Source organism: Danio rerio, chromosome 10 (assembly GCF_052040795.2).
Source record: "Danio rerio strain M-AB ecotype USA chromosome 10, GRCz13ab, whole genome shotgun sequence".
Lineage (NCBI taxonomy): Eukaryota > Metazoa > Chordata > Actinopteri > Cypriniformes > Danionidae > Danio > Danio rerio.
The window spans coordinates 27,032,992-27,057,730 of record NC_141030.1 but is presented as its reverse complement, the minus strand read 5'-3'; the positions used below and the strand labels follow the sequence as shown (position 1 = coordinate 27,057,730).

General features: G+C 37.8%; 4 protein-coding genes across 28 annotated transcripts in view; 1 reads left to right on the top strand and 3 right to left on the bottom strand.

Moving 5' to 3' along the window:
- The window catches only part of LOC141376365 (C-type lectin domain family 4 member M), a 30,717-nt gene extending 20,885 nt beyond the window's left edge, over positions 1-9,832 (bottom strand). Inside the window, exons 1-5 of one of the 5 annotated variants that reach the window (XM_087270663.1) lie at positions 9,372-9,832; positions 8,470-8,876; positions 8,194-8,321; positions 7,845-7,981; positions 6,832-7,753 (exon numbers count right to left, since the gene is read on the bottom strand). In XM_087270663.1, coding sequence (XP_087126789.1) covers positions 7,624-7,753; positions 7,845-7,981; positions 8,194-8,321; positions 8,470-8,863 — 789 coding nt within the window. In that variant the 5' untranslated portion in view covers positions 8,864-8,876; positions 9,372-9,832 and the 3' untranslated portion in view covers positions 6,832-7,623. Of the gene's footprint in view, positions 1-6,831; positions 7,754-7,844; positions 7,982-8,193; positions 8,322-8,469; positions 8,878-9,371 lie in introns of those variants that run through there. The other 4 variants (XM_087270666.1, XM_087270667.1, XM_087270665.1 and 1 more) reach the window with 4 other exon arrangements.
- cadm2a (cell adhesion molecule 2a) overlaps positions 1-24,739 on the top strand; it is a 755,249-nt gene that overhangs the window by 479,563 nt on the left and 250,947 nt on the right.
- The window catches only part of LOC147842065 (uncharacterized), a 42,923-nt gene continuing 28,137 nt past the window's right edge, over positions 9,954-24,739 (bottom strand). Inside the window, exons 4-9 of the mRNA XM_087270620.1 lie at positions 24,595-24,688; positions 12,242-12,436; positions 11,811-12,098; positions 11,534-11,661; positions 11,258-11,364; positions 9,954-11,163 (exon numbers count right to left, since the gene is read on the bottom strand). Coding sequence (XP_087126746.1) covers positions 11,025-11,163; positions 11,258-11,364; positions 11,534-11,661; positions 11,811-12,098; positions 12,242-12,436; positions 24,595-24,688 — 951 coding nt within the window. The 3' untranslated portion in view covers positions 9,954-11,024. The remainder of the gene's footprint in view (positions 11,164-11,257; positions 11,365-11,533; positions 11,662-11,810; positions 12,099-12,241; positions 12,437-24,594; positions 24,689-24,739) is intronic.
- LOC147842068 (uncharacterized) lies at positions 17,256-18,723 on the bottom strand. The gene has a single exon (XM_087270676.1). It carries the CDS (start codon positions 18,030-18,032, stop codon positions 17,316-17,318), a length of 717 nt encoding a protein of 238 aa, XP_087126802.1. The 5' UTR covers positions 18,033-18,723; the 3' UTR covers positions 17,256-17,315.

The window sequence follows — 24,739 nt, the reverse complement described above, 5'->3', positions numbered from 1 at the left end:
TATCACAAATGTGTCAAAAATGATACATCTAATAATAAAACAAAGTTTTTTTTTTTTTTTAAATAATCAGTTCTTCCTTTTTACAGCAGTTTCTTAAACATTATACTTGATTCTTTTAAGTACATGAAATCTTATAAATTATATAAATACAACCCCGTGTTTATGTTTGACTGTTTTGTGAGGTGTCCTCATTTGTTTATAAATGAAAGACATCACAGCATGTTGTTCCATTTATTTGGTTATGTAGAATGATTATGAAAATGTTTTGAATGAACCTTTGTTCATGAACGTGTGTAAGGCTGTAGTGTTCACAAGATGTTTGTCTGCTTGCCCAAGAGAGCATGCTGGAGCTGGAATTAATGTATGCAGACATACATAAATCTTAGGAAAGGTCCGGAAGTCTCCCGCATATGCAAAGACTAATTCATGGATAACAACAACAGCCTAATTAGTGTTACAATTAGGTCATTTGTTCAAGAATAAGATCCAAAATTTAGAATTAAAATCCCTTGAAAGTTTTTTTCTCTATTTAAAAACAATGCAGTGAAAGCAATGAAACAATGAAAAATGACTTCACTTATGTCGATTCTGCTTGGTCTTAAAGCATTTTATGTGTATTTTCACAATTTATGATGTCTTAGCAGTCACAATAGGACAAATAAGTTCATGTTTGAGACAAATTCTGCATCTTTGTCAATGGGGGGGGGTCTTTTGAACCACTCGAACACAAGAGAGTCAACTTTATTTCTTCCTCTGTTTGCTGACGTGCTGGAAGCAAACACAATTCTCTGTAGGGTGCTGGAAAAAACTATCATAAATCACTGCAATTTTTTTGTTTATTTTACTGTTCTTTTTTATGTAAAATTTTTACATTTTATATTACAGCTTTATATTACAGTCCCTCTCACAAATCCACACAAACGTATAATTACATGGGTAATCAGCCCAATCAAAAACAGATACAGTGTCACCGACTTGGTCCCAGTCATTCCCCTCGCTGGCCAGCAGAGTTCCTTGTCACCGGACTATTGACATTACATCATCTTCAGACACTGATTGCAATTTACCTTATGCACATCACACTGATCACCCACACACACACATATAAGCAGCCCAAACACTCACTCCAGTGCGAAATCTTGTTCTGCCTGGCTGACATTTCATATCCTTGCCTGATCTCCTCGTTATAAACCGGACTGTCCCTTGACCTTGCCTTGCCTGCCGCCTGCCTCGAACCCTGCCTTGCATATCGACTCTGATCCACGCTGCCTGCCTCTGACCCATGCCTGCTATTACGATCCTTGATTACCAGCCGCCAGCCTATCGACCTTGTATTACTAAATTTGATGTGAGTTCGCACACTAGTGCATACTGTGTGCTTGTTATTAAACTGTGTTTAATAAATATACTGCAAATGGATCCCTCTGCGTCAGACTCCTCGTTACATACAGCATAATCCCCCTCCGAATTTATATTATTGGGCTCTCCAGGCTCCCACCAAAGATCAACATTATATGAAATGTAGTACTGTAACAGAAATTAGCTCATTTTATTAATATTAAAAATCAACAATAACGGTTTATTCCTAATTATTAATATTCCGGCTTAAGCTTCAGTCAATTGGGTCAAACAAACATTTGATTGTATATGATCCTGCCCGCTCGACCGAGCGGACTTTCAGATTATGAATATTAATTATCAACAATACGAATTATTATTAATCATTAATATTCTGGATCAATTTATTGTTAATTTGACTAAACAAAAACACAAGCAGAGCCGCCGCTCTTCCGAGCGGACACGGTAATGATCTATTTATTTAGAAAAAGGGAATTTAATTGCTACTTCTTGTGAAGTAGATTAATCATTCATAAGTTTTAATCAACTTATAACAGCTAGGCAGGGGAATCTGTATTTCAGTGAAATTTTCTCGTGAGGCAAACAATACAATTCAATTAATTATAATGGGATTTATTGAATAGTCAGACAGATAACGAACAAACGCACGGACATACATTAAACATAGAACAAAGGTAAACCACGTGGAGTGGTCGGGTCTATACAGATCTAGAGAACATGTAACAACAAAGAGAAATAGTAAAGCGAGGAAATAGAGATTTCAGATAAAGAGTGACAAAACTTTCAGTTCCGCACGCACCATTAAGGGTCACCAAGATTATAAAAACACCTTTTGGATAAAAGGGGCACAGCTTATTCGCATAACTAAAAATATCTGGACTTAATGTCTGGGGTCTCTCCCTTTATGCTTCCGTCCTGATGAAACTACTTTGATGTCCTTTTTGATGTGTTGAGTTTGTAATACAGTTCGGACGAACACGATCGCAAACTTTAAACTAAGTTTACTTTGCCGGAAAATAAGAAAAGTGCGGCGGGAAAAGTCCATGCGGCTTAGAAGAGCCGCTGGCCCCTCAAAGGGCCCACCTTTGATGGGTACTTTGTTCGGATCTTCTATGCAGATGTTTGGGAGCAATCTGGTTATACCTGCGCGTCACGTGACAACCCGTTCAGCATTCTTGACCAATGATTTCAGGGCAAAGTTTGAGCGGGAAACTTTCTTTGTCTCGAGGCTGCTCGTATGCAAATTTGAGTGTCCGCCCAAAGCATGCGGAGAGGCATTTAATGCAGGGCATTAAAGAAGGGAAGCAATGCGAGTTATGATCTTGCTCTATGCATCATGTGTTGTAAAATGTCAGCAGAAACCCATCGGTACCAAACATGGGGGGTTTAAAAGTACATAAACATAATTTTTCACATCCTTACATTATTTAAACTAAAAAGGGCCTAAAAGTAAGAATTTGTATAAACTATGAGGAATGATACACATTACAAAAGTTAAGTGTAATTAAACAAGAGATTTGGGTTCTAAATGTCTTTGTTTAAATAAAAAAAAAAAAAAACATTGGAGAGGAATGTCTTTTTCTTCTGTGAGAAGAGGGCTGATAGACGGGTTTTTCTCCTCTTATCTTATCTGCTATGTTCTTATGAAGTCGGCAGAGAGTGGTTTAGGAGTGTTTTGTAAAGTGTCCCAAACTCGTTACTTGTCAGCAGGAATTTTTTTAGGCCATACTTTTCGTCACCGAGTGGTCTAAATTGCCCTGGAATTGAACCCAGACCGATTTCATGGAATGTTGAATGGAATGTTTACCTCCAGCATATATGTTACAATATATATGTTACCAGTTATGTCACCTTGGAATTATAAGGTTCTATTTTCGTTCTGAATGATTTTGAGATAATAGACCTTGTGAATAAATATTTCACCCAACATTCAAGTAAGTTTATAGTTTGCTCAAGCTGATATTTCAAACTCCCCCAAACAAGCATTAATTGATAAATTAATATTATTACCAATTATATTACTATAGCATTAAGATTTCATGGTGTGTTGTAATCCTTTTATTAGGTTGCCCCTGCATTGAACAACAAGTCCAAAATATGCCCTTTTTTTTTTTTATAAATGGTTAAATATACGCAAAGACCATAAACAGACTTAGCCAAAGCAAGTAAATCGCCTTTATATCTTCATACAAAAAATATAACTAAGAAATGCTCACCCAGAGGTCAGTGTGCTAACATCAACCCACTTCCAGACCCCTCTGCATCAATATGACTCAGACCAATCTAGACAATGTTTCTGCTAGTAAGCATTCTCATAAATTCCCAAAATTAAGAGTTAAATTAGACCATAAGCTTTATTTTTAGATAACAACAGCAATCTCCCACACACTTGTTCTGCTGCTGTTTATGATGATCAGATTTTTCTTTTCTACTCTCTGTCCAGTTTTTTCCACTCTGAGTATTGAAAGAACTGAAGTTTTATGATTTCCATTTAGAATTGTCAGAGCACTGATCTGTTTAAATGAGATGTTAACAAATCTAATATGCATTTATGAATTATGAACTCTTTGAAATACATTATTTTATTATTATTATTATTATTATTATTATTATTATTATTATTATTATTATTATTATTATTAATAATAATAATAATATTACAGTTTTTCTTAATTACTTTGGCTCAATTCTCGATAGAACTTTTTATTTTTCAAAACAATAAGTTTAGATCTCTAAATAATTAGCTTACTATTCACTTCAAAGTGGCATTTCTTATTGATTTAAGCAAATTGCAAATGTTTAAGCACAATGTGTGCAAACAGTAAATATGATTTTCTGTAGTTTAGACAAAAAATAAATGCATTAGTTGTCAATTCCCATTTTAATTGTCAAACTTTTCACAACTTCTTAATCATTTTTCATTGTCTAAGCCAAGGGTCTCCAAGCTCGGTCCTAGAGGGTCGGTGTCCTGCAGATTTTAGCTCCAACCCTAATCAAACACACTTGAACAAGCTAATCAAGGTCTTACTAGATATACTTGAAATACCCAGGCAGGTGTGTTAAGGCAAGGTGGAGCTAAACCCTGCAGGGACACCGGCCTTCCAGGACCGAGATTGGTGACCCCCTGGTCTAAGCCATCACACTCAAAACTGTGTATTCAAGTATCAAACATTTATATAAGCACATGTTTACACAGTAAATATTTAATATTGACATTGTTTGTAAAGTCTGCTAAATTGGTAAATGACCTCTAGTTACAATTTGCATTATCTATTTATCAATCAACTTTGGTAGTATGTATTGCCCACAGCACAATCACTACATTCATAATCCTGAACTGCTGTAACATGCTCGTGGAAGAGCAATTGGAAGAAGTGTAAGAATAATGTGTGTGTGTGTGTGTGTGTGGTAAAATAAGAAACTATATATATATATATATATATATATATATATATATATATATATATATATATATATATATATATATATATATATATATTACAATAATTGGACAAGCAAGATTGCATTTAGCATGTAATAGATTTCTACACAAATAAATGTACTGCATCGTGTTCATGTTCAACAAATGTTCATGCGTTCATTTTTTTCTATATACTGTTGACTCTTCTCAGCAAATATCAGATTTTTTTAAACTATAATTTCCATGGTTGACAGTCATGGTGAAAAAACAACTAATAATTTTGAGTAGCGTGGTTCAAATGATGACAAATACACTTTGTTTTGGTGGCCTTGGCCAAATTACTGCACAATAACTAGGTTTCGAAGCATGAATTAAATGTTTTGGGGGAATAACTACATTTTGTAGACTTGCTGTAAAGTTCTAAAGTTCCAGCAATCCTCTGTGAGATTTGCACTCACAGTTTAGAGAATGTAAAGTCTGTTTTGAAAAATGTGCCAAAGCAATTGAGAAAAATACTAGTAGTAGTAGAAGTAGTTGGTGGAATAAATAATACTACTGTGCAAAAGAAATAGGCTTATTTATGTACATTTTCTTGGGGTCAAAGTAAACTTTTATATTGAGAAGTTGTGAAAACGCTCCTTAATATGTGGTGTAAATAAAACCACAACATCCATTGACAAAGATCTTGCACCGTGCATGATACTTCACTTAAAATACTTCATAGTTAAATAACTATTTTGCAATTTAATATAAAATACTCTAATACACATCCTGATTTGAATAGGTGTTAAGTTCTACTTTTGATTCATTAAGCCAAAATTTCCAAAATTCACGTTGTTAACTTGAAATCATTGGGCCCTGAACTACTTAGTTATTATATCAAATGAAATAATAACATATGATTACAATGTTCCGAAATCCTAGCCTGAAGTTTTCCCAGATCTTTCTATAACAGCCTTTTCTCTTCTTTCAAGTTACTGCTCAAACTCATCCAATAGTTGGTCTGGTTCTCTGAATAAAACAGGTCATTTTACTTTGTGAAGTTTATGCACAGCACTGTGACAGCCAATGGCAGAACAGCACATATCAACCCCAAACACATCGCAGTGGCCCAGGAGCTTTTGTTCGTCTCAGAATTGCTTACTGAAAATGCAATAACATGATCTCAGGTCTCATTGTTCCACAGCGGAAAGATAAAATGTAAAAAGTATAGAAGAAAGGTTGGACAATGTGTTCCGGTGATCATTTAAGCACAATCTTACGTGTTTGATTTCTCCATTCTTTTTTTGGATGGTTTAAGTCATCTAACTGTTCATAGGGCATGTGGCAGGTTTATAGTGTCGTATTAACAAATATAAACAGTAATCTCATCTCTGCTGTGTCTAGCCTTCTTTGGTTTCCCAGACAGTTGGTTTTATTAGAATTTTTTTGACAGCATTAATGTAAAAAAATAAAAATAAATCAATCAAACTTAGATAATGAAGGACCCAAGTGATCAAAATGCATTTGAAAATAAATTGATGAAGATTAAATATTACATTTAATTTATACAAATGTATTTTTCTTCTTCCATTTTTCTCCTTAACACTTCCTTTATAATTTTGTTAATGGTGGATAAATGTTAACACACAAGCCATACATTATATTTAACAAAATACATGTCCTTTATACATTTCAGAATTTTTTTAAATACACTGATTGTGAAAATATGTGTAAATAAAATTCGAACAGAATACGTGTAAAGTCCAATCAGTATAATACTATAGAAAAATACCTTCAAGCACTCTCATTTGGGATCCATCATTTTCTATCCATTGTAGTTTTTGCTGATATGTTTAAACAGCCACTGTAGCGCATGAATGCATTTGAAGCTTTCAGCACGATGCATGGGATAGAACTGCACACCGCTAATAATGTGGGTCATAAGTTGATCATTATTCTCCCTGAAGGTTACAGATTTTGTAGTCTCACTTCCTTCTAGTTTCATACTGAATATCCAGTCAACATTATTATGTAACATGATAAGTAAAGGACAACGATTTTAAGCAGGCTTGTTTTAGTTATTTATTGCAAAATAAATAAACTTTATTTATTTAGTGTTGCAAAATGTATTTCAATTTAGTAAAATAATATTTCTTAAGAGACATATGTAAGTAGTAAGTACATGCATGTGATGATATACTCTTAAGTTATAGGTTTTGTCACAGTGCTTCCTTTTGCGAAGTGCTTCTAAGGTGGTATAAACCAAAACCATTGTTAACTATATATAATCTAATTTTTCTATATGCCAACAGTTATACCTTTTTTGTTATAGTTATATATGGATACACTTTATAAATTCCTGTTGGTTGTTTATGTGCAAAAGGCTATGAATACTTATGTAGATGTGATTTTTCATTTTTTTTTTACATTTTTTTTATAAATTTGCTACAAAAATCTTTTTTTCACATTGTCATTATGGGGTATTGCGTGTAGAATTTTAAAGAAATTAATTAATTGAATCAATTTTGAAATAAGGCTGTAACATAAAAAAATGTGGAAAAAGTGAAGCACTACTTTCCGGATGCACTGTATATACTTTAAACAAAGATGTTTTTTTTTTTTTTTTATATAGTCTTGTTTATTAGTATTTCTTTCATTTTTAAATGTTGATGTTAGTTTATTATGAAATCCATTGACCGATCTGTCCATACCAAAGCAATTACAATTACTGAACAAAAATAAATCATTAAACAGTCAACACGTGTTTGTAAAGTATATATATCTCTAAACAGGTAATTCATTATTAAAATAATTTAATTGTAGAAAAGGTATACAGTGTTTTTTTTAAACAGTATAGAGCTTCAAATTCTCTTTTCACAGATCCATTTAAAATCATCATAGCATAAGGACAAAGTCCATCTTGATTGGAGAGCTACAGCGCAGTAACCTTTCCAGTCAGTGTTAGGTTTTCCAGGCCAGAAAAAGCTGAAACTACAGATCAGCTTAGATGTTCAGTGCTTCTGCATAATATGGTACCAACTATGAGAATCATTATATTTTAATCAGATTAGTGACTTCTTACCCAGATGTCAGGGCACTGCCATCAACCCATTTCCAGCTGCCTTCTTCATTACTGTCAGAGAGACCAATCCAGAATATTTCCAAATAATCCTGCACTCCAATCCTGGACTGCTCCTTTGCCATGCTTTCAACAAAAGCCTGTAAAGATTCAACAATTGTAGACAGACAGACAGACAAACAGACAGACAGACAGACAGACAGACAGACAGACAGATAGACAGATAGATAGATAGATAGATAGATAGATAGATAGATAGATAGATAGATAGATAGATAGATAGATAGATAGATAGATAGATAGATATATAGATAGATATATAGATAGATAGATCGATCTCTCACTCACTCACTTGTTCCTGTTGGTTGTTTATAATGATCAGATCTGCTCCTCTGTCTTTACAGTATTGTCTGCTCTCAGACCAGCTCTTCGTCTCATTGGACAAGTAGTAAAGACTGGATAGATAGTAAACCCATCCATCTGAAAACAGTGCCAGATCAACTATTAGCTCTTTCCCCATCTTCACCCGTTTTACACAGTTTACAATAAATGATGTGCTCAAACATGAAACACTGTGTCTGCTGTACAGAAAATAACTACAGAGATGAAAATGATTAGATCTCATTACCATGACTTCTCAGAAATTTCTTTATTAGCTGCTGTCTCTCTTCTGTGAATTTGGCAGTGTTGGTTATTTGCTGTTCTCTATCATTGTTGATGTTGGTAATGCTGGGTAATAGCTGGTTCATTTCTTCTGTAAAGTTGGTTAGTAGCTGGATTCTCTCTTTTGTGAGATTGGCAATGCTTCTTTGTAGCTGGACTTTGTTACTTGTGAGGTTGGTGATGTTGCCCAGTAGCATGTCTTTGTCTTTTGTTATGTTGATGATGTTGGATAGTGGCTGATGTTTCTCTTTAGTGTAGTTTGTATAGATGAAGACACTAAGCTCTATGACTGCAGTCAGCAGAAGAAAACACATTGAAGAAAGCACCAAACATACTGGAGATACTCTGAAGCTTCTCATCTTCACACAGTCACTTCCGGAATAAACACAGACAGTGTGAGTTCAATCACTAGCATTCATTCATTCATTCATTCATTCATTCATTCATTCATTCATTTTCTTTTTGGCTTAATCCCTTTAATAATCTCGGTTCGACACAGTGGAATGAACCGCCAACTTATCCAGCAAATATTTAGCGGATACCCTTCCAGCTGCAACTCACCGCTGGCAAACAGTCATGCATTCTCATTCTAATACATACAGTACACTACGAACAATTTAGCTTACCCAATTCACCTTAGATGGATAGATAGATAGATAGATAGATAGATAGATAGATAGATAGATAGATAGATAGATAGATAGATAGATAGATAGATAGATAGATAGATAGATAGATAGATAGATAGATAGATAGATAGATAGATAGATAGATAGATAGATAGATAGAGATATTTGTGCACAAAAAATGCTAATAAATGAAAATATGCTTATATTTTTAAGAAGGAAAGCAGTGATTAAACCGTACCTGTAAGTTCAGATGGCTGGACTTTCGTTGTATTCCAATCTTATGCTCCCTTTTAGAAGATCTCTTTATCATCAGCAGTTTCATGTATTTCTTCAATCCTTAATCGTCTCTCTTCTGTATCCATCACAACTATTTTTTTACTGTAGTTGATTCCAGTAAAGGCAAGCTTTTTTCTATATTTAATTATTTAATTATTATTTTTATGTAAGCTAAATGTTGGCTAAACTGTAGAAAATAGCAAAAACATTACTAATACTAGTAGCTCTCCTTTAGCAGACCTTATTATACTACACGTGTCCAGATATCTGTAAATGTTTTATGTATTTATATCGAGGAAGTTCAGTTCACCCCTGAATGTCAAAAAGGTTTTTTTTTTCTTTTTTCTAAAATACGATTAATGATTATAATGTTTACAGCTAAGGATGTGGGTCATAAAATGTTCAGTATTCAACTTCCTGAATGTTAAATTAGTGGGCTCACTTCCTTTTAGTTTGATACTGCATAAGCCAACAGTAAATATAAAAATATATATTAAATAAATAAATATTAATAAATACAAATAAAAGACAAAAGTCATAAATACTTGTTTTTAGTCTTTTATTGAAGTGCATTGAAAAATACTTTAGAGAATAGTATCAGTCAGGTGAAGTATTATTTCTTTATAGACAAATGTGTTTGTATAAGTAGAAATGTGTGGTGACATATTAAAAGTAATAGATTTGTCACAGTGAGGTGATTGATCATGTAGATAAAACCTATGAATCAAAACCATTGTTGCCTATACAGAGGATGAATATAGGATGCCAATAGTTGGCAACTTGCTTTTCTTGAGAACAAACTGTGCCACATCAACGGCTGCCCGCTGTTTTTCACAGTTTATTCATGGTGTGTGTGTTCACTGCTGTGTATGTGCACTTCGATGGGTTAAATGCAGAGCACAAATTTTAAGTATGGGTCATGGCCATATGTCAAGACTTTTTCTTTTACTTTCCCGAATGGAAATTTCACCACATATTAATTTCTTGGTCATTTTAGCAATATATAAAGAAGAATAGCACACACTGAACACACAACAGTTTTATTTAATGTTTTAGGATATTGGAATCATTTTTACATATCAGCTTTAGTATTTCACAGCTTTGAAGAGTACAAAAGTAATCACACCTATATCATTAATAAAGGATGTGCATGTGAGTATATTTTAAACCAAAATGAGTTTATTCTTTACTTCTTTGTTTATTTGTCTTTTGTTTATTTGTAAATGTTGGAGAGGGGTCTGGATGCAGACTTGGTGCAGTGCAGTCTGAGCTGCATTCAATGCTTTTTATTGTGCTCACCTTACCCCACCCCTAACCCTACCCATCACAGTGACGTCACTCACTCCATTGAGTGCATTGTGTCTGACGTTGCATCATGCAATCTCAGTTTGCATCATAAAGGCTGCATCCAGATACTATTGATATGTTGATGTTAGTTTATGAAATCCACTGACAGTGCTGTCCAAACCAAAGCAGTCACATTTACCCATCAAAAATATCTAATGTTAATGAGTCAGGAGTTAGTACATGTGTTTGTAAAGTACTACAGTATATATCTCTACACAGGTAATTCATTATTAAAATAATTTAATTGAAGAAAAGGTATGCTGTGTTTCTAGAGCAGTATATGGGTTGAAATTCTTTTTTCACAGATCCATTTAAGGTCATAATCGCATGAATAGCTATTCAATCCTGAGTGAACAGCTACAGCAGCACAGTCTCTCCAAGGTTCTCCATACCAGAAATGTCTGAAACTACAGAACAGTATAAGTCTTTTAGTGCTGCTGTGTGTGATATGATAATGACTGTGGGAATCATTAGATAATAATCAGATTAGCGATTTCTCACCTATACAGTTCACTGTCATCAACCCATTTCCAGCGGCCGACATCATTTCTGTAAATCAGACCAATCCAGAAAGTGGACTGCTCTATTATCATGCTCTCAACAGCATTCTGTAAAGATTAAACAATGGCAAATTTATAACATTACCTTAAAACAAGCAAATTTCAAACAAAATCAGAATTTGACTCATGACACACACACACACACACACACACACACACACACACACACACACACACACACACACACACACACACACACCACCACTATCTTACTCACTTGTTCTTCTATGCTGTTTATGATGATCAGATCTGCTCCTCTGTCTCTACAGTACTGTCTGCTCTCAGACCAGCTCTTCGTCTCATTGGACAAGTAGTAAAGACTGGATAGATAGTAAACCCATCCATCTGGAAACAGAGCCAGATCAACTGTTAGCACTTTTCCCCATTTTCATTCATTTCACACAGTTTACAATAAATGATGTGCTCAAACATGAAACACTGTGTCTGCTGTAAAGAAAATAACTACAGAAATGAAAATGGTTTTATTTTATTACCTTGACATCTTAGAAGTTTATTTATTAGCTGCTCTTTCTCTTCTGTGAGGTTGGTAATGTTGGTTAGTAGCTGGTTCCTCTCCTCTGTAAAGTTGGTTAGTAGCTGGTATTTTTCTTTTGTGAGGTTGATAATGCTGGTGAGTAGCTGGCATTTCTCTTCAGTGTAGTTTGTGTTGTTTGTATAGATGAAGACACTCAGCACCATGACTGCAGTCAGCAGAAGAAAACACAGCAGCACCAAACACACTAGAGCTGCTCCAAAGCTTCTCAATCTCAATGAATCACTTTCTGAAGTCACAGCACAAATACAAGCTTTTTTGTGAATGTTGTTTTAATTTTGTTTTTAACCATAGTGTGCATAAAATATATTAATGCATGAATATATGCTATTTTGTTTAATATGGAAAAAAAATTGTGATTAAACTCTGTACCTGTGTTATCAGGTGGCTGGAATCCCGTTGTATTCAAGTCTTCTGTCTCCATTGGGATATGCTCTTTCACATCATCAGTATTTTCATATATCACATCCGTTTTTGATTCTATTTTTTCCATGACAATTTTTTTCATGTAAGTATTCAGTGGAAATCTGTTCAATTTCAGGCTGCTCCAGTAAGGACAAGCGTGTTCTAAAACATAGTCAGAACTTTTTACTATCTAAAATGACTAGTCAACAACAACAACTTTATTGGACTTTATTGCATTCCTGGTATGTGCCAAGATGTTTCAAGTATTTATATGTAGAGGGGAGATTTGGATGTATTCAGAACATCAAGGAGGGGTTTATTCTGACCGAGGTTTAATGATTATACCTGGAATCAGCCACTATTTGATTATTTAAAATGGTTTAGTTAAACTTTTCAAAACAGTCATTTTAAGTAGGTTGAAAGTAATTTTGGTTGTAGCTCCACTTTTGTAGACTTTTGTAGATAATGCGATGGTGCGCCTGCCTGATTCCTTCTGCTGTGGGCGGGTTGTGTGACATTTGATTTGGGGGATGTTCTGGGGGTGGGGTTTGCGTGAAGCGCTGCGAGCTACTAGCCTGACAGTGGAAACGCGACATGATTTTAGCCTCACTGCTCAACCTCCCGGGCGATTGGCCCGGCCCGGCCCGATTAAAGCCCTGGCTTGCACTGGCCCGACAGTGGAGATGCAGCTTATGAGTTAATGTTCTCAGACCAGCTTTAATTATCAGTACTAAAAGTTTTGAAGCAGGGGTGCCCAAACGTAATTTACAATAAATTTGCCATGGGTAATTTCTCAATTAATACCATATTTTTTAAAAAATGGTGCTTTAAAACATAATAAATAATGATGAAGTATCATTTTAAACATTTTATAATGAACTTAATATAGTAATAACATAGACAATCCCATTTATAACACAATGGAGTTCAATACTGAATACACTAGTTGAGCTGCTTCTGCCTTTACCTTGATATGCTCACCAATGTCTTGTGCATCTGTCAAGTGACAGTATTAATATTAATATTTTTATATTATTTACAACATATAAATGAAACATTTAATTTTAGTTGGCTTTTTTGTAGCTTCTCAATTAAACCATGAAACAAAACGGTTACATTCCATTCAAAACTCCACCCCAACCAGCTTCCATTTTCCCTCTCTTTTAAGCCTGCACTGTAAAAAGAATTCTTGCTGACTTCACTGTTTTAGTTGAATCAAATTATCTTTTTCTAGTAAACTCAACTTATTTCAATCAAACTGACTAAAAATTTAAAGTTTAACTTTGCAAAACTTTAATTAACTTAAAAAAATTGTCTTGACTTTTTATCAGTGTGTGTTAATGAAGTTTGAAACACAACCATTATATCTTCATTTGCATCTACACTTTGTTCCAACGACCATAAAAGGTATGTTTAAAGAATAGATATTGTGCATTCTATACTTCAAATTACTACATAGCATTAAAGGAACTCATTCTCTTTACCAGAAGTTCATTTGTTAGCTCATCTGGTCACTTCACTTTAATGCAGCACATGTACATAACATCTCTCCCCGAAGGTTTGTCTATTTTAGCTCAAAATGATATTATGATTTGATCTCTTGAAGCATCAGTATTGTTTTAGCTATCATCTGTATCAGTTTTTGTCTCTCTAGTGTCTGTTTTCTTCAGTCAAAAATGTATTTTGTTTTACTTTAAATAATATCAGCTCTCCTGAGGTATGCCTTATTATATTTCAGAGACGTGCGGAAATGTTTCAAGTGTGTAAAGGAATTTCTGATCACCTCTGAATGTCAAGTAGAGGTCTGTTTTGAAGTTTAATGATTACACCTAGAAGCTGGCACTATTTGATTATTCAAATGTTTTAGTCAACCATTTTGAAAGAGACATTTCAGAGAAGTACAAATGAAGAAATGACACACTTAATTATTCACTGCCTCTGCAATTGCATTTAAAACCAAGATCATATGCTTTCTATTTCCATTGATTATCCTTGAGATGTGGAAAGTAACACACCTGCCTGAGGTCCCACAGTTAAAAGTGCATATCAGAACTTAAACAAAGCCATGGAATTGTCTGTAGACCTCCAAGACAGGGTTGTATCGAAGAGCACTGAAAAATCTTTGCAGCATTGAAGGTCCCAGTGTGCATAGTGGCATCCATCACCCATTAGAAGTAGAATGTAGAGCCACCACAAGTCGTCCTAGCAGTCCTCACTGAAGTTTAAAAGTAGCATATGAGAAACTGTCCAAAAAGTGGTGTGCCAAGATTTTAGCATCTGGTGGAGGGATGTAACTTGGGTTGTTTTGAGCAGAATTGTGCTGCATGTCTGCATTTAAACTGGAGTTTAAGCTTAAATTTTGGGGGAAAAAATAAGCAATATGTACTGTATGTATCCGAAATCAGATATCTTCTGCGCTGTAAATAGTGAGGATATGGATGTTAACATGCTACCTCAGTATTTGTCATGATGAGTCATTTAAAATAGCCTTTTCACAGATCCATATAAAAGCACAACTGCATGAAAAATCTTCCCATCCCGCTGAAGAAGTTGTAGCACATTTTTCGTATGCCAAGTACATGAAGCTGGGTTTCTCAGGTGCCCTTTAACTGAAACTACAAATCAGCGTTAGATGTTTAGTGCTGCCTTATGTGTGGTATGATTCTGACTGTGAGAATCATTTATTAGATAATAATCAGTTCACTTTAGTGATTTCTCACCAAGAGGTCTGAGTGCTGCCATCAATCCATCTCTATGTGATCTCCATTACACTCTTTTTCAGACCAATCCAGGGATCAGCAGCAGCAGATATGGTATTAACAAAATCCTTAGGTCAAGATCATACACAATTATTATTATTACTATTATTATTATTATTAATAATTATTATTATTATTATTATTATTATTATTATTTTAAATATAAACTAATTTCAGACATGTTACAGTACAGTGTTTTATTCAACAGCTGAACACACTCTCGCACAATATTCCTCTTTCACTCACTTGTTCCTCTTTCTGATGATCAGATCTGCTGCATTGTTCCTACACTCGTGTCCTGTCTCATTCTGTTTCCCTGTGGAAATTAATTAAAGACTGTATTGATACTTCTAAATTCACTTTTTTCACTCACAAAGTCTAATTTAAAACAAATTGGATTACCATAGTTGTTTATAATATGAAGAGTTTATATATAAAAACCGTGAAGTGCCATGTGAAATTTGGGTTTAAACTGTGTGTTTTTCTCAGCCTCAAATGCTTATGTTCAGTTATTTCACTTTAAATGCAATGAAAATAACTCATTCTTTGCACTAAGAGTAACATTACTGAAACTACACATGACAGCCATTCAGAAAAATGTGCATTTTAGAAGAAAATTTGAGACAACTTAGAAGTTTTTGCATCTAAACTCTTGATATGTTGTTAATAATTTCTATTATTCTTAATACATTATGGAAATAAGAAAAAATACTTTTTGCTTTAGCCTTCTAGATCACAGCTGCTATTGAGCTTCTAACTTTCCTTGTTCCAGTGTTCTTCTGTCTGCTAGGGAGTGTGACAGCACATTCAGTAGTGAGTGAGCTGGGTCTTCACTGGCAACTAAAAAATTCTTCTAATAGAGCACCTTCCACCTCAAGAGCAACTTTCTTTTAGAGAGCAACATGGTTTGCAAACGAACCTATTTTTAAAGACATGTTACATGGGTCACTGCATCTCATGTCTTAAAGTCCAGCATGTAGAGCACTCTTGATCATTCATGAGGAAAGGGGGTTACAACAGCAACAGAGACATCTTCCAGGTTGTCACTAACATTGCAATAGTAAATTTGTGCAATTGAGTTCAAGTGTTACAGGACATCCATATAAGAAGGTACAACAGTAGCCCCTTTCACACATAGAGATATTTTTAGAAAATTACCGGCAATTTTGCAGAAAAGGATCATGTGGGAACACGCCCTTTTTTAATACCCGTACATGTGTTCCAGCAATTTTCGGGAAAAGAGAAGTTGTAACGTTTGAACACAGAAGGAAAATTGCCAGAAAGAGTGCATTCATGATTAGAACCCACTGACGTGGGACGTCTACTCCAGCCATTCAGAACATTCAGACGCATCTGGACTGTTTATGAAAATAAAAGCCTTTGAATATTTTTCCAGACACATTTAGCTGCTAGATGCTAGTCAGATACTGTTTCTATGTTATTTCTTAATGCCAACTGGGTAAAAAATTATCGATAAAATGCTTATGATAAACCGCTGTTTGTTTTCCTTCAAATGTGTAAACATTTAGCCATGGTTAGCGCTTCTGACTTTGGAGGTCTCTGAGACAAAGCAGCTGCATGAATGGTTTAAATTAATGTGTGAAACCATCAACAAAAGCCAGACCTCTTCTATGTTTACGAATACAAACGCAGCCATTTAGAGGTCATTTCTGGTTAATAATGTCAGCATTTTTTGGAAATGATGTTTGTCTTTTCTGGAAAAATTGCAGAATGTCATTGCCTGTGTGAGCAGCACTTTTTTTATTTACCGGTATGGTCGTTCCAGCAATTTTTGCGGATATTTACCGGTTTCACTGTGTGAAAGGGGGTATTGATATTACTTTGAGTAAACAGCAATGGTGTTAAAGTTAAACTAACAATTTAAAATTGTGTTTATACTGCAATAGCATTATTTCTGTGTCTGTATTACTTTGCAAGAATGTCAGCTTATGATCAAACAAAGTCTTTATGCAAATTTATTATTTGTATGTTGTAAATTTCTAATTAATTTACATCGATTCCCATAAATTGCTGTAAATTCCCACAAATTCCTGGTAAGTTTCCAAAGTTTCCATTTTTTTCAGATGAAGTTGTTATGGAAATATACCTGTACCAGACATATTGGTACATTTGCAATCCTAATCGCTAGACACTTTCAGCTTTGAATAAGTCACACAACACCAACACAACAGATCAGGTAGACAACAATTTAAACAGACTAACGATACTTTCCCCCTAAACTAATCTGCATTAGTAAACAAATTGAATTCCAATTAGTGATTTTAGAATATTAGAAATTTTCTCTCACTTGTCGGGTTATAGATGAAGAAAGTCTGCGCTGTAACCGCAATCAGCAAAAGAACACACAGCAGCACCAAACACACTGTAGCTGATCTGAAGCTTCTCATTCTCACTGAATCACTTCCTGAAGGTGAAAAATATTTAACATAATATGCATGACCCAAAAACATGAAAACAGAGTCATTACTGATTATGTTGTGTGATGTAATGTTTTCTTGATTAATCTCAGTACCTGTGAGTTCAGATGACTGGATTCTCATCGTATTGTCATTGATCTCTTCTCCAGAAATGCATCTTATCACATCATTCTCATAGATATCATCAGTGGTTTGTCTGCCTCCTTTTTGGATTCTCCAAGTTGTTTCTTTTTCTATATTTTTATAATCACATTTATGTGCAGTACCTGTGAGTTCAGATGGCTGGATTCTTATTGTGCTGCAGTCTATGATCTCTTCTCCAGAAATACCTCCTATAACATAATTCTCATAGATATCATCAGTGGTTTGTCTGCCTTCGTTTTGGATTCTCCAAGTTGTTTCTTTTTCTAGATTTTCATAGTCACATTTATGTGCAGTACTTGTGAGTTCAGATGACTGCATCCTCCTTGCGTTGCGGTCTGTGATCCTTTGTCCAGATTGTCCTCTTGTAACATAATTTTGGTAGATACCATTAATGTTTTCTCTGTCCTTTTTGTCCATTTTGCAAGTTATATCCTTTTAGGTTTAGTTACACTTTCAGACAGTTTCAGTGCCGTCAATGATACACCATTATGTTTTCTCTTTTTGAGTTGACCTGGTTGTGGTCTTCAACTGTTTGTGTTTGTGTGTGGAAAGCACATATGCAATAAATAACAAGTTTTGAGGAAATGGTCAAAGTATGTATGCATCTAGGAACTGCTTTTGTGGAAGTGTTTCTATGTTTGTATTCAAATGAATCGAAACTCACTGCATGATGACTTCTGAGTTATTATTCAGAATTTCTATGTTTAAATGTATAAAATGTTTTTTATTGGTGTTAATTGATAATGATTGACGGTTGGCTTGTGAAATGTGTGGGTTGTTGTTGGTAGATTAATGAAGTTTGCACTGTGCGTTCATGGTTTTTAAACTTTTTTTGGTACGTTAATCTTGTCAATAATATTAATCAGAAGGTCACACTGAGGAATGCATTGTGCTGTAATGTCTGTGTTTTGAATCACCTGAAGAATGTCAAATAAAAACTATAGTAAGTAATTATTTAATGAGTGTGAATCATGGCCTTCTGAATAATATTGTTAATGGTTGATATGAAATCCAGAGAGCTCATAAGTTTATGGTAAATGATTTTGGCATTGGCTGCTTTATATTCTCATCCAGAACTTTTGCCACCTCTTAAATGTGTTTTAGTATCTTGTTATGGATATTATGTTTCTTATTTGGAAAATAAATGACTAAAACAATAATTTTTTTATATTTTATAAATATTTTATTCAAATATTTAAATCTAAAAGATATAACTCAAAAATACCAAAAATGTTATGTAGATTTACGGTTTCTTTCTAAGTTTGAAAAATATCAATACAATATAGTCCATTTTTTCTAAATTATATAGTTCCCCTTCGGTTGTGGAACTTCAGTGCCATAAAGTGGATTGATTGAAATCCACGAATGGGAGGATTCGGATCAGAAGCCGCTTGTCTGGAGAGTATTGAACGGGCCAACGAATGAAAATTAATTGGCAGCGTAAACTTGCGCAGGTGTGCTGCATCGGCAATTATCCCAGCATATAAGCACACCTAAAGCTAGCAAACGCCATCCTTTTCGCTTCCGATCCTTTCTGAGTGAGTCGATAAGGGTTCCTCTTGCTGTTCAGCACTTCAGAGCGAACGAGTGTGTCTCCCGGTCCAGAGTGGGTCTTCGCGGCGGCAGACGGTCGAGCTGGGTTTCTCCCTTGCGGTTCTTTGGGTCCGGTCCTCCAGAGCGGTGCGTATTGTTGCAAACTTTCCTAAAAGAGCAACACAGTCGTGCAGCACGTCCTTTCAGGATGGCGCTCCGACTGTGCGTTTCTGGATGCGGGGGTTTCCTGGCTCCGGATGATGGACACGATCACTGCATTGCATGTTTGGGGGTCCAGCATGTTAATGCAGTACTCGCAGGCGGTTCATTTCGTCATTGTGATGCCATGACCGTTGCACAGCTAAAATCGCGGCTAACTTTCGTAAGAGAGCGAGCCACCCCAGTTGCCTCCTGTTCTAAAAAAGCAGCGGGCGCTCGGGCAGATCTGAGGGTTCCAGCGGGAGATAATCCGCCGCCCACGGGCTCGCGGACCTCTCGCTCCTCACGGCGCTTCATCCAAGCTTCGGGTAGTGGGAGTGATCCGTCTAACCAGATGGTAGCTCTCACACTTGTTGACACCGGAGATCAGATGTCCTCCGCGGCATCGGAGGGTGGGCTTTCACTGTCCGACGAAGATCCGGACCCGCTCGCCCCCTCCGGGCAGGTGAGCGCCGTCAAATCGGATCCTGAAGCGGACATGTTAGCCGTGCTTTCCCGGGTTGCTTCGGCCGTGGGGTTGGAGCTGGTTTATCCCCCAGCTCCGCGGCCGGACCGACTAGATGGGTGCTACGTAGAGGACCAGAAGGCGAAGCCTTCGAAGCCTCTCGTCCCCTTCTTCCCGGCAGTGCACAGTAGGCTCACGCAGTCTTGGAGGGCACCTTTCTCTGCCCGTGCTGCGTGTACCTCCGCCCTCACCGCCCTTGATGGCGGAGCTGCCAGGGGGTATGAGGCGATCCCGTCAGTGGAGCGCGGTATCGCGGTCAATCTTTGTCCGCGCGGCGCCTCTACGTGGCGGGGTTTGCCCCGCCTCCCGTCCAAAGCCTGTAGGTTGTCTGCCTCCCTTGGAGCCAGAGCTTATAAGGCTGCGGGCCAGGCTGCTTCTGCTTTGCACGCGATGGCCACCTACCAGCGCTACCAAGCGCAGGCGCTGGCCGAGCTGCACGAGGGCGGGTCCAACCCAAGCTTATTACATGAGCTGCGCACCGCGACCGACTATGCTCTTCGTACTACTAAGTCCGCCGCGTGTGCGCTGGGCAGGACGATGTCCACACTTGTGGTCCAGGAACGCCACCTCTGGCTAAACCTGGCCGATATGCGTGATGTTGACAAAGTTCGCTTTCTTGACTCGCCCATATCCCAGGCTGGCCTGTTCGGCGACACCGTCGGTGAATTCACCCAGGAATTCAAGGCGGTGAAAGAGCAGTCGGATGCGATGGGCAATGTCATCTATCGGCGTGGCCGTAAGCCCGTTCCGCCCGCCGAGCCATCCACCTCCGCTGCTCCTCGCCGAGGGCGCCCGCCAACGAGTGCTGCCCCGCCCCCGCCTGCGCCTCCGGCCAAGCGGGCGCGGCATACACCTCGAAAGCAGGCAGCCCCCCCTGCCCAGGGCGCCGTTAAGTCCGGTAAACAGACCGCGAAGCGTCCCTGAGACAGGCCATCCGGAGAAGAGGAAACTTGCTCTTTCCCCACTGGAGGGCGGGGCCCCGATTACAACGGTACTTTTCAGTGCCTCCAAAACATCAATAAAAGAGCACTTTTCCCCTTCCCCGGATGTGACAGCACGAATTCTGCCAGTCCGGGACGCGCTGCCTTCCGGCTCGCAGATTCTACGTGCTTCGCCAGTGGCTCACGAGTGCTGGGGGGACGGTCTCCCTTCCCTCAGCCCTCCAGCCCCATCTCTGGAGTCAGGGTGCGGAGCCAGAGCCAATCGCTCTCCTCCAGCCTCAAAACTGCCAGATGAGTGTTGTGCTCTCTTTCCTTCAAGAGAAGTTGGACAGCAGGCTGTCGCCCTCCACTCTCGAGGTTTACGTGGCCGCCATCTCTGCTTATCATAGCGCGGTAGCTGGCGGCACCGTGGGAAAGCATAACCTCATCATCCGGTTCCTTAGGGGTTCCTCTCATGCCCTCTTGGGATCTCGCCCTCGTTCTCACGAGTTTGCGATCCGATCCCTTTGAGCCTCTCGAATCAGTATCTCTAAGATTTCTGTCCCTGAAGACAGCTCTGCTGGTTGCGTTGGCCTCCATCAAGAGGGTCGGGGACCTGGAGGCATTTTCGATCAGTGACTGGTGCCTGGAATTCGGGCCGGATTACTCTCACGTCATCCTGAGACCGCGTCCGGGTTATGTGCCCAAGGTTCCTACCACCCCCTTTAGAGATCAGGTAGTGAACCTGCAAGCGCTGCCCCCGGAGGAGGCAGACCTAGCCCTTTCTTTACTTTGTCCAGTTCACGCTCTGCGTATTTATGTGGACCGTACTCAGAATTTTAGATCATCTGAGCAGCTCTTTGTCTGTTATGGCGGTCGGCAGCAGGGAAGTGCCGTATCGAAACAAAAATTATCCCACTGGATTGTGGATGCCATTTCACTCGCTTATTCGAGTCGAGGTCAGCCGTGTCCCCCGGGAGTGCGTGCACACTCCACTCGGAGCGTTGCATCCTCTTGGGCGCGTGCACGCGGCGCCTCTCTAACAGACATCTGTAGAGCTGCGGGCTGGGCGACACCCAACACATTTGCAAGGTTTTACAATCTGCGAGTGGAGCCGGTTTCCTCAAGGGTATTAGGTAATCCTTTGGTGATTGAGGAAACAACTCGGTAGGGTGTTGAGACACGCTTGCTGCGCCATTTTCCCTAACATGGAGATACGTGCGCCCTTTTATCTGTCAGTAAAGTTCCCCGTCAGGTGAGCCCTGCAGATTCCTCCGTGGCGCCCGGCACTGACTCAGCGGAGGAGTCACTTGCTGGCCCACTACGTTGTAGGTCTGCCCGCTGGTCAGCCCGCGTTTTGGGTATAGGTGCCTGCTATGCGTGATCCCCACTAGGCGATCCCATATGCTTATTCCGCCATGGTTAAGTCCCCCCCCTGGGCGGACCCGTGTCTTCCCTCTCAGCTAACCACTCTTTGCTATGCGTACTCCCCCTTTTTAGGGCTAGTCCATATGTAATCCTGCCATCTATCCCCTCTGGGTAACGGATGGTCTCCGCAGCGTCCTCCCTATCGGGATTGCACGCTTCCAAACGTACTATCGTATTTTCCTAGAATTATCTAGATGCTCACGGCTGCCAAAAAATATATCTAAATCCGTAAGACTTCTGTCGAAGTAGGATAAGTTAGGGCCAGGGACACGTTGGAGGACCGGGCCTCCCATGATGTGGGTGCGTCACGCTTGCTTGACTATCCCCTCATCAGGGGCGTTGGTAAGGTGCAGTCATTATGGCGCTTTCCATACTTCTCCCATTCGTGGATTTCAATCAATCCACTTTATGGCACTGAAGTTCCCCAACCGAAGGGGAACGTTCGAGGTTACAGAAGTAACCCTTCATTCCCCGAGGAGGGGAACGGAAGTGCCATACTCCGTCGCCATAATGACTGTCCCTTAGCTGTTTGAAAGTCTCTTCAGCTTAAAAGGATGGCGTTTGCAAGCTTACGCTGCCAATTAATTTTCATTCATTGGCCCGTTCAATACTCTCCAGACAAGCAGCTTCTGATCCGAATCTCCCATTCGTGGATTTCAATCAATCCACTTTATGGCACTTCCGTTCCCCTCCTCGGGGAACGAAGGGTTACTTCTGTAACCTCGAACGTTTTAAAGTGTACAAAAAACTTAATGGATAACCATGTTAGAGTTTACCAGACATTTAGAAAGAAAATTTACTGAAACAAATTCAAGCATATATTCAATCATAAATATAAACAGAGAAAAAAAAGTGTTTATTTTTTCCCTTATTCTTTTTTATATCTTTTCAAGCTGATATGCAGTTGAGGCTGGCAGAAGAATATATAAGGATAATGCAGATATAAATTAGTGGAAGTCATGTTTTAAGCAGTGTCTACCATTTACAGTATGTCTAGATTCACAATAATCATAAAACAATATTTAACAATTACACATATAACTTAATCCCTTTTATGAGATTCAGAAGTGTGCATGTGAATATTTTTCCTCCAGTTTCAAACTTTCTCAATCTAAACTCTTAGGTGTTTGTCTTGATTATTATTATCTAATTAGGTTGTTTAAGAAAGCCAACCTGCTTACTCACTATTTAAACATGTTTGTTTTAAGAGAATGAGATGTTGTTTGTGGAGTTTTTAAATTTAATTGTGGAATAAAAGTTTTATTTTCAAAAGAATGCAACTGAATCAACTAATGAATGCTTGGCGTGTGATTAACAAATGCAAAGTTTCTTGGTTGTATGCACAAGTTATGATACATTAAAATAAAAGACACAAAGGGACGGTTTTATTGAAGTATCTACAGGGGGGAAGCCATTGTCTTTGGAAAAGCATAGATAATATTTCCCTTTTAGATTGTTTCTGTATAAAGCATATTAAACACCAGTGCAGTTTACAGATCTAACCACAGAAACCACACTATTGCTGCGGTTGTAAAAGCACCACTAAAGTGTAAATTCATTTAATTTAATGTTTGCTTGAAGTACTTTTGCTAAACTAAATTCAGATCATTGTTTCTACTTGTTAATTTTAAATAGATGCAGTCTAATTTAAATCACCCACTTACCCAAGCTACTCTTTGTGTGGATTGTGATTATAGTGCATGTCTTTTTTATATAATTATTTTTACAGGGTTTTCACCTTTATTTTGGATAGGAAAGTAGAGAGAATTGACAGAAAAGCATTGGGAGCAGAGAGAGGAGAAGGACCGTCAAAGGACAGCGAGGCGGAATCGAACTCAGGTCGCCGTAAGCACCGGAGTGCATGTGCACTAACCACTACACCTCTGGTGCCAACAGTGCATGTTATTTTAAATCACATCAGATAGTGTAGCCTTTGATTAGAGAAATATACTAATATACTTTATATATTGTACTTATTTATAGAATTTTAAATTCAGGATCAGAAACAATGTCCAATTTGTTTGTACTAAAAAAAAAACCTGCAATCAAAATCGGCCGTGAAAAACCTCCTTTATGTTCGCTACATCACACATTAAGGATTAGAAAATGCAAAATACTTCACCGTACTTTTTATAAGACTGTATTGAGTATTATTAACAAAAACAATGCATACCATCTTTATGAACTTTTATTTTAGGAAAATACACATACACAGACAGATTATTAGGAGATTTAAAGCAGTGAATTTTATATTTGAAGCCATTTAGGGCAGTGCTAAAGTAGAATAAGACTACTAATACACTATGCTAAAGAAAGGTGACAAATATTCATCTCATAGATCTATTGTAAAGCGTCGTATCATAAGATATCATACCTCCCTGAAGAAGGCCATTATGACACTCTATCCACAGACAGCACAATTCTCTTCTCTGCATCAATTTGGCTCTCCAGAAGTCCAGAAGCTGAAACTATAGATCAAAATGAGATATTCAGAATCATGTGGGAATAATTTCTAGCAT

What these genes read in the sequence shown, in the direction of transcription:
- LOC147842068 (XM_087270676.1), bottom strand. Translation starts at nt 18,032, where the DNA reads ATGGACAAAAAGGACAGAGAAAACATTAATGGTATCTACCAAAATTAT.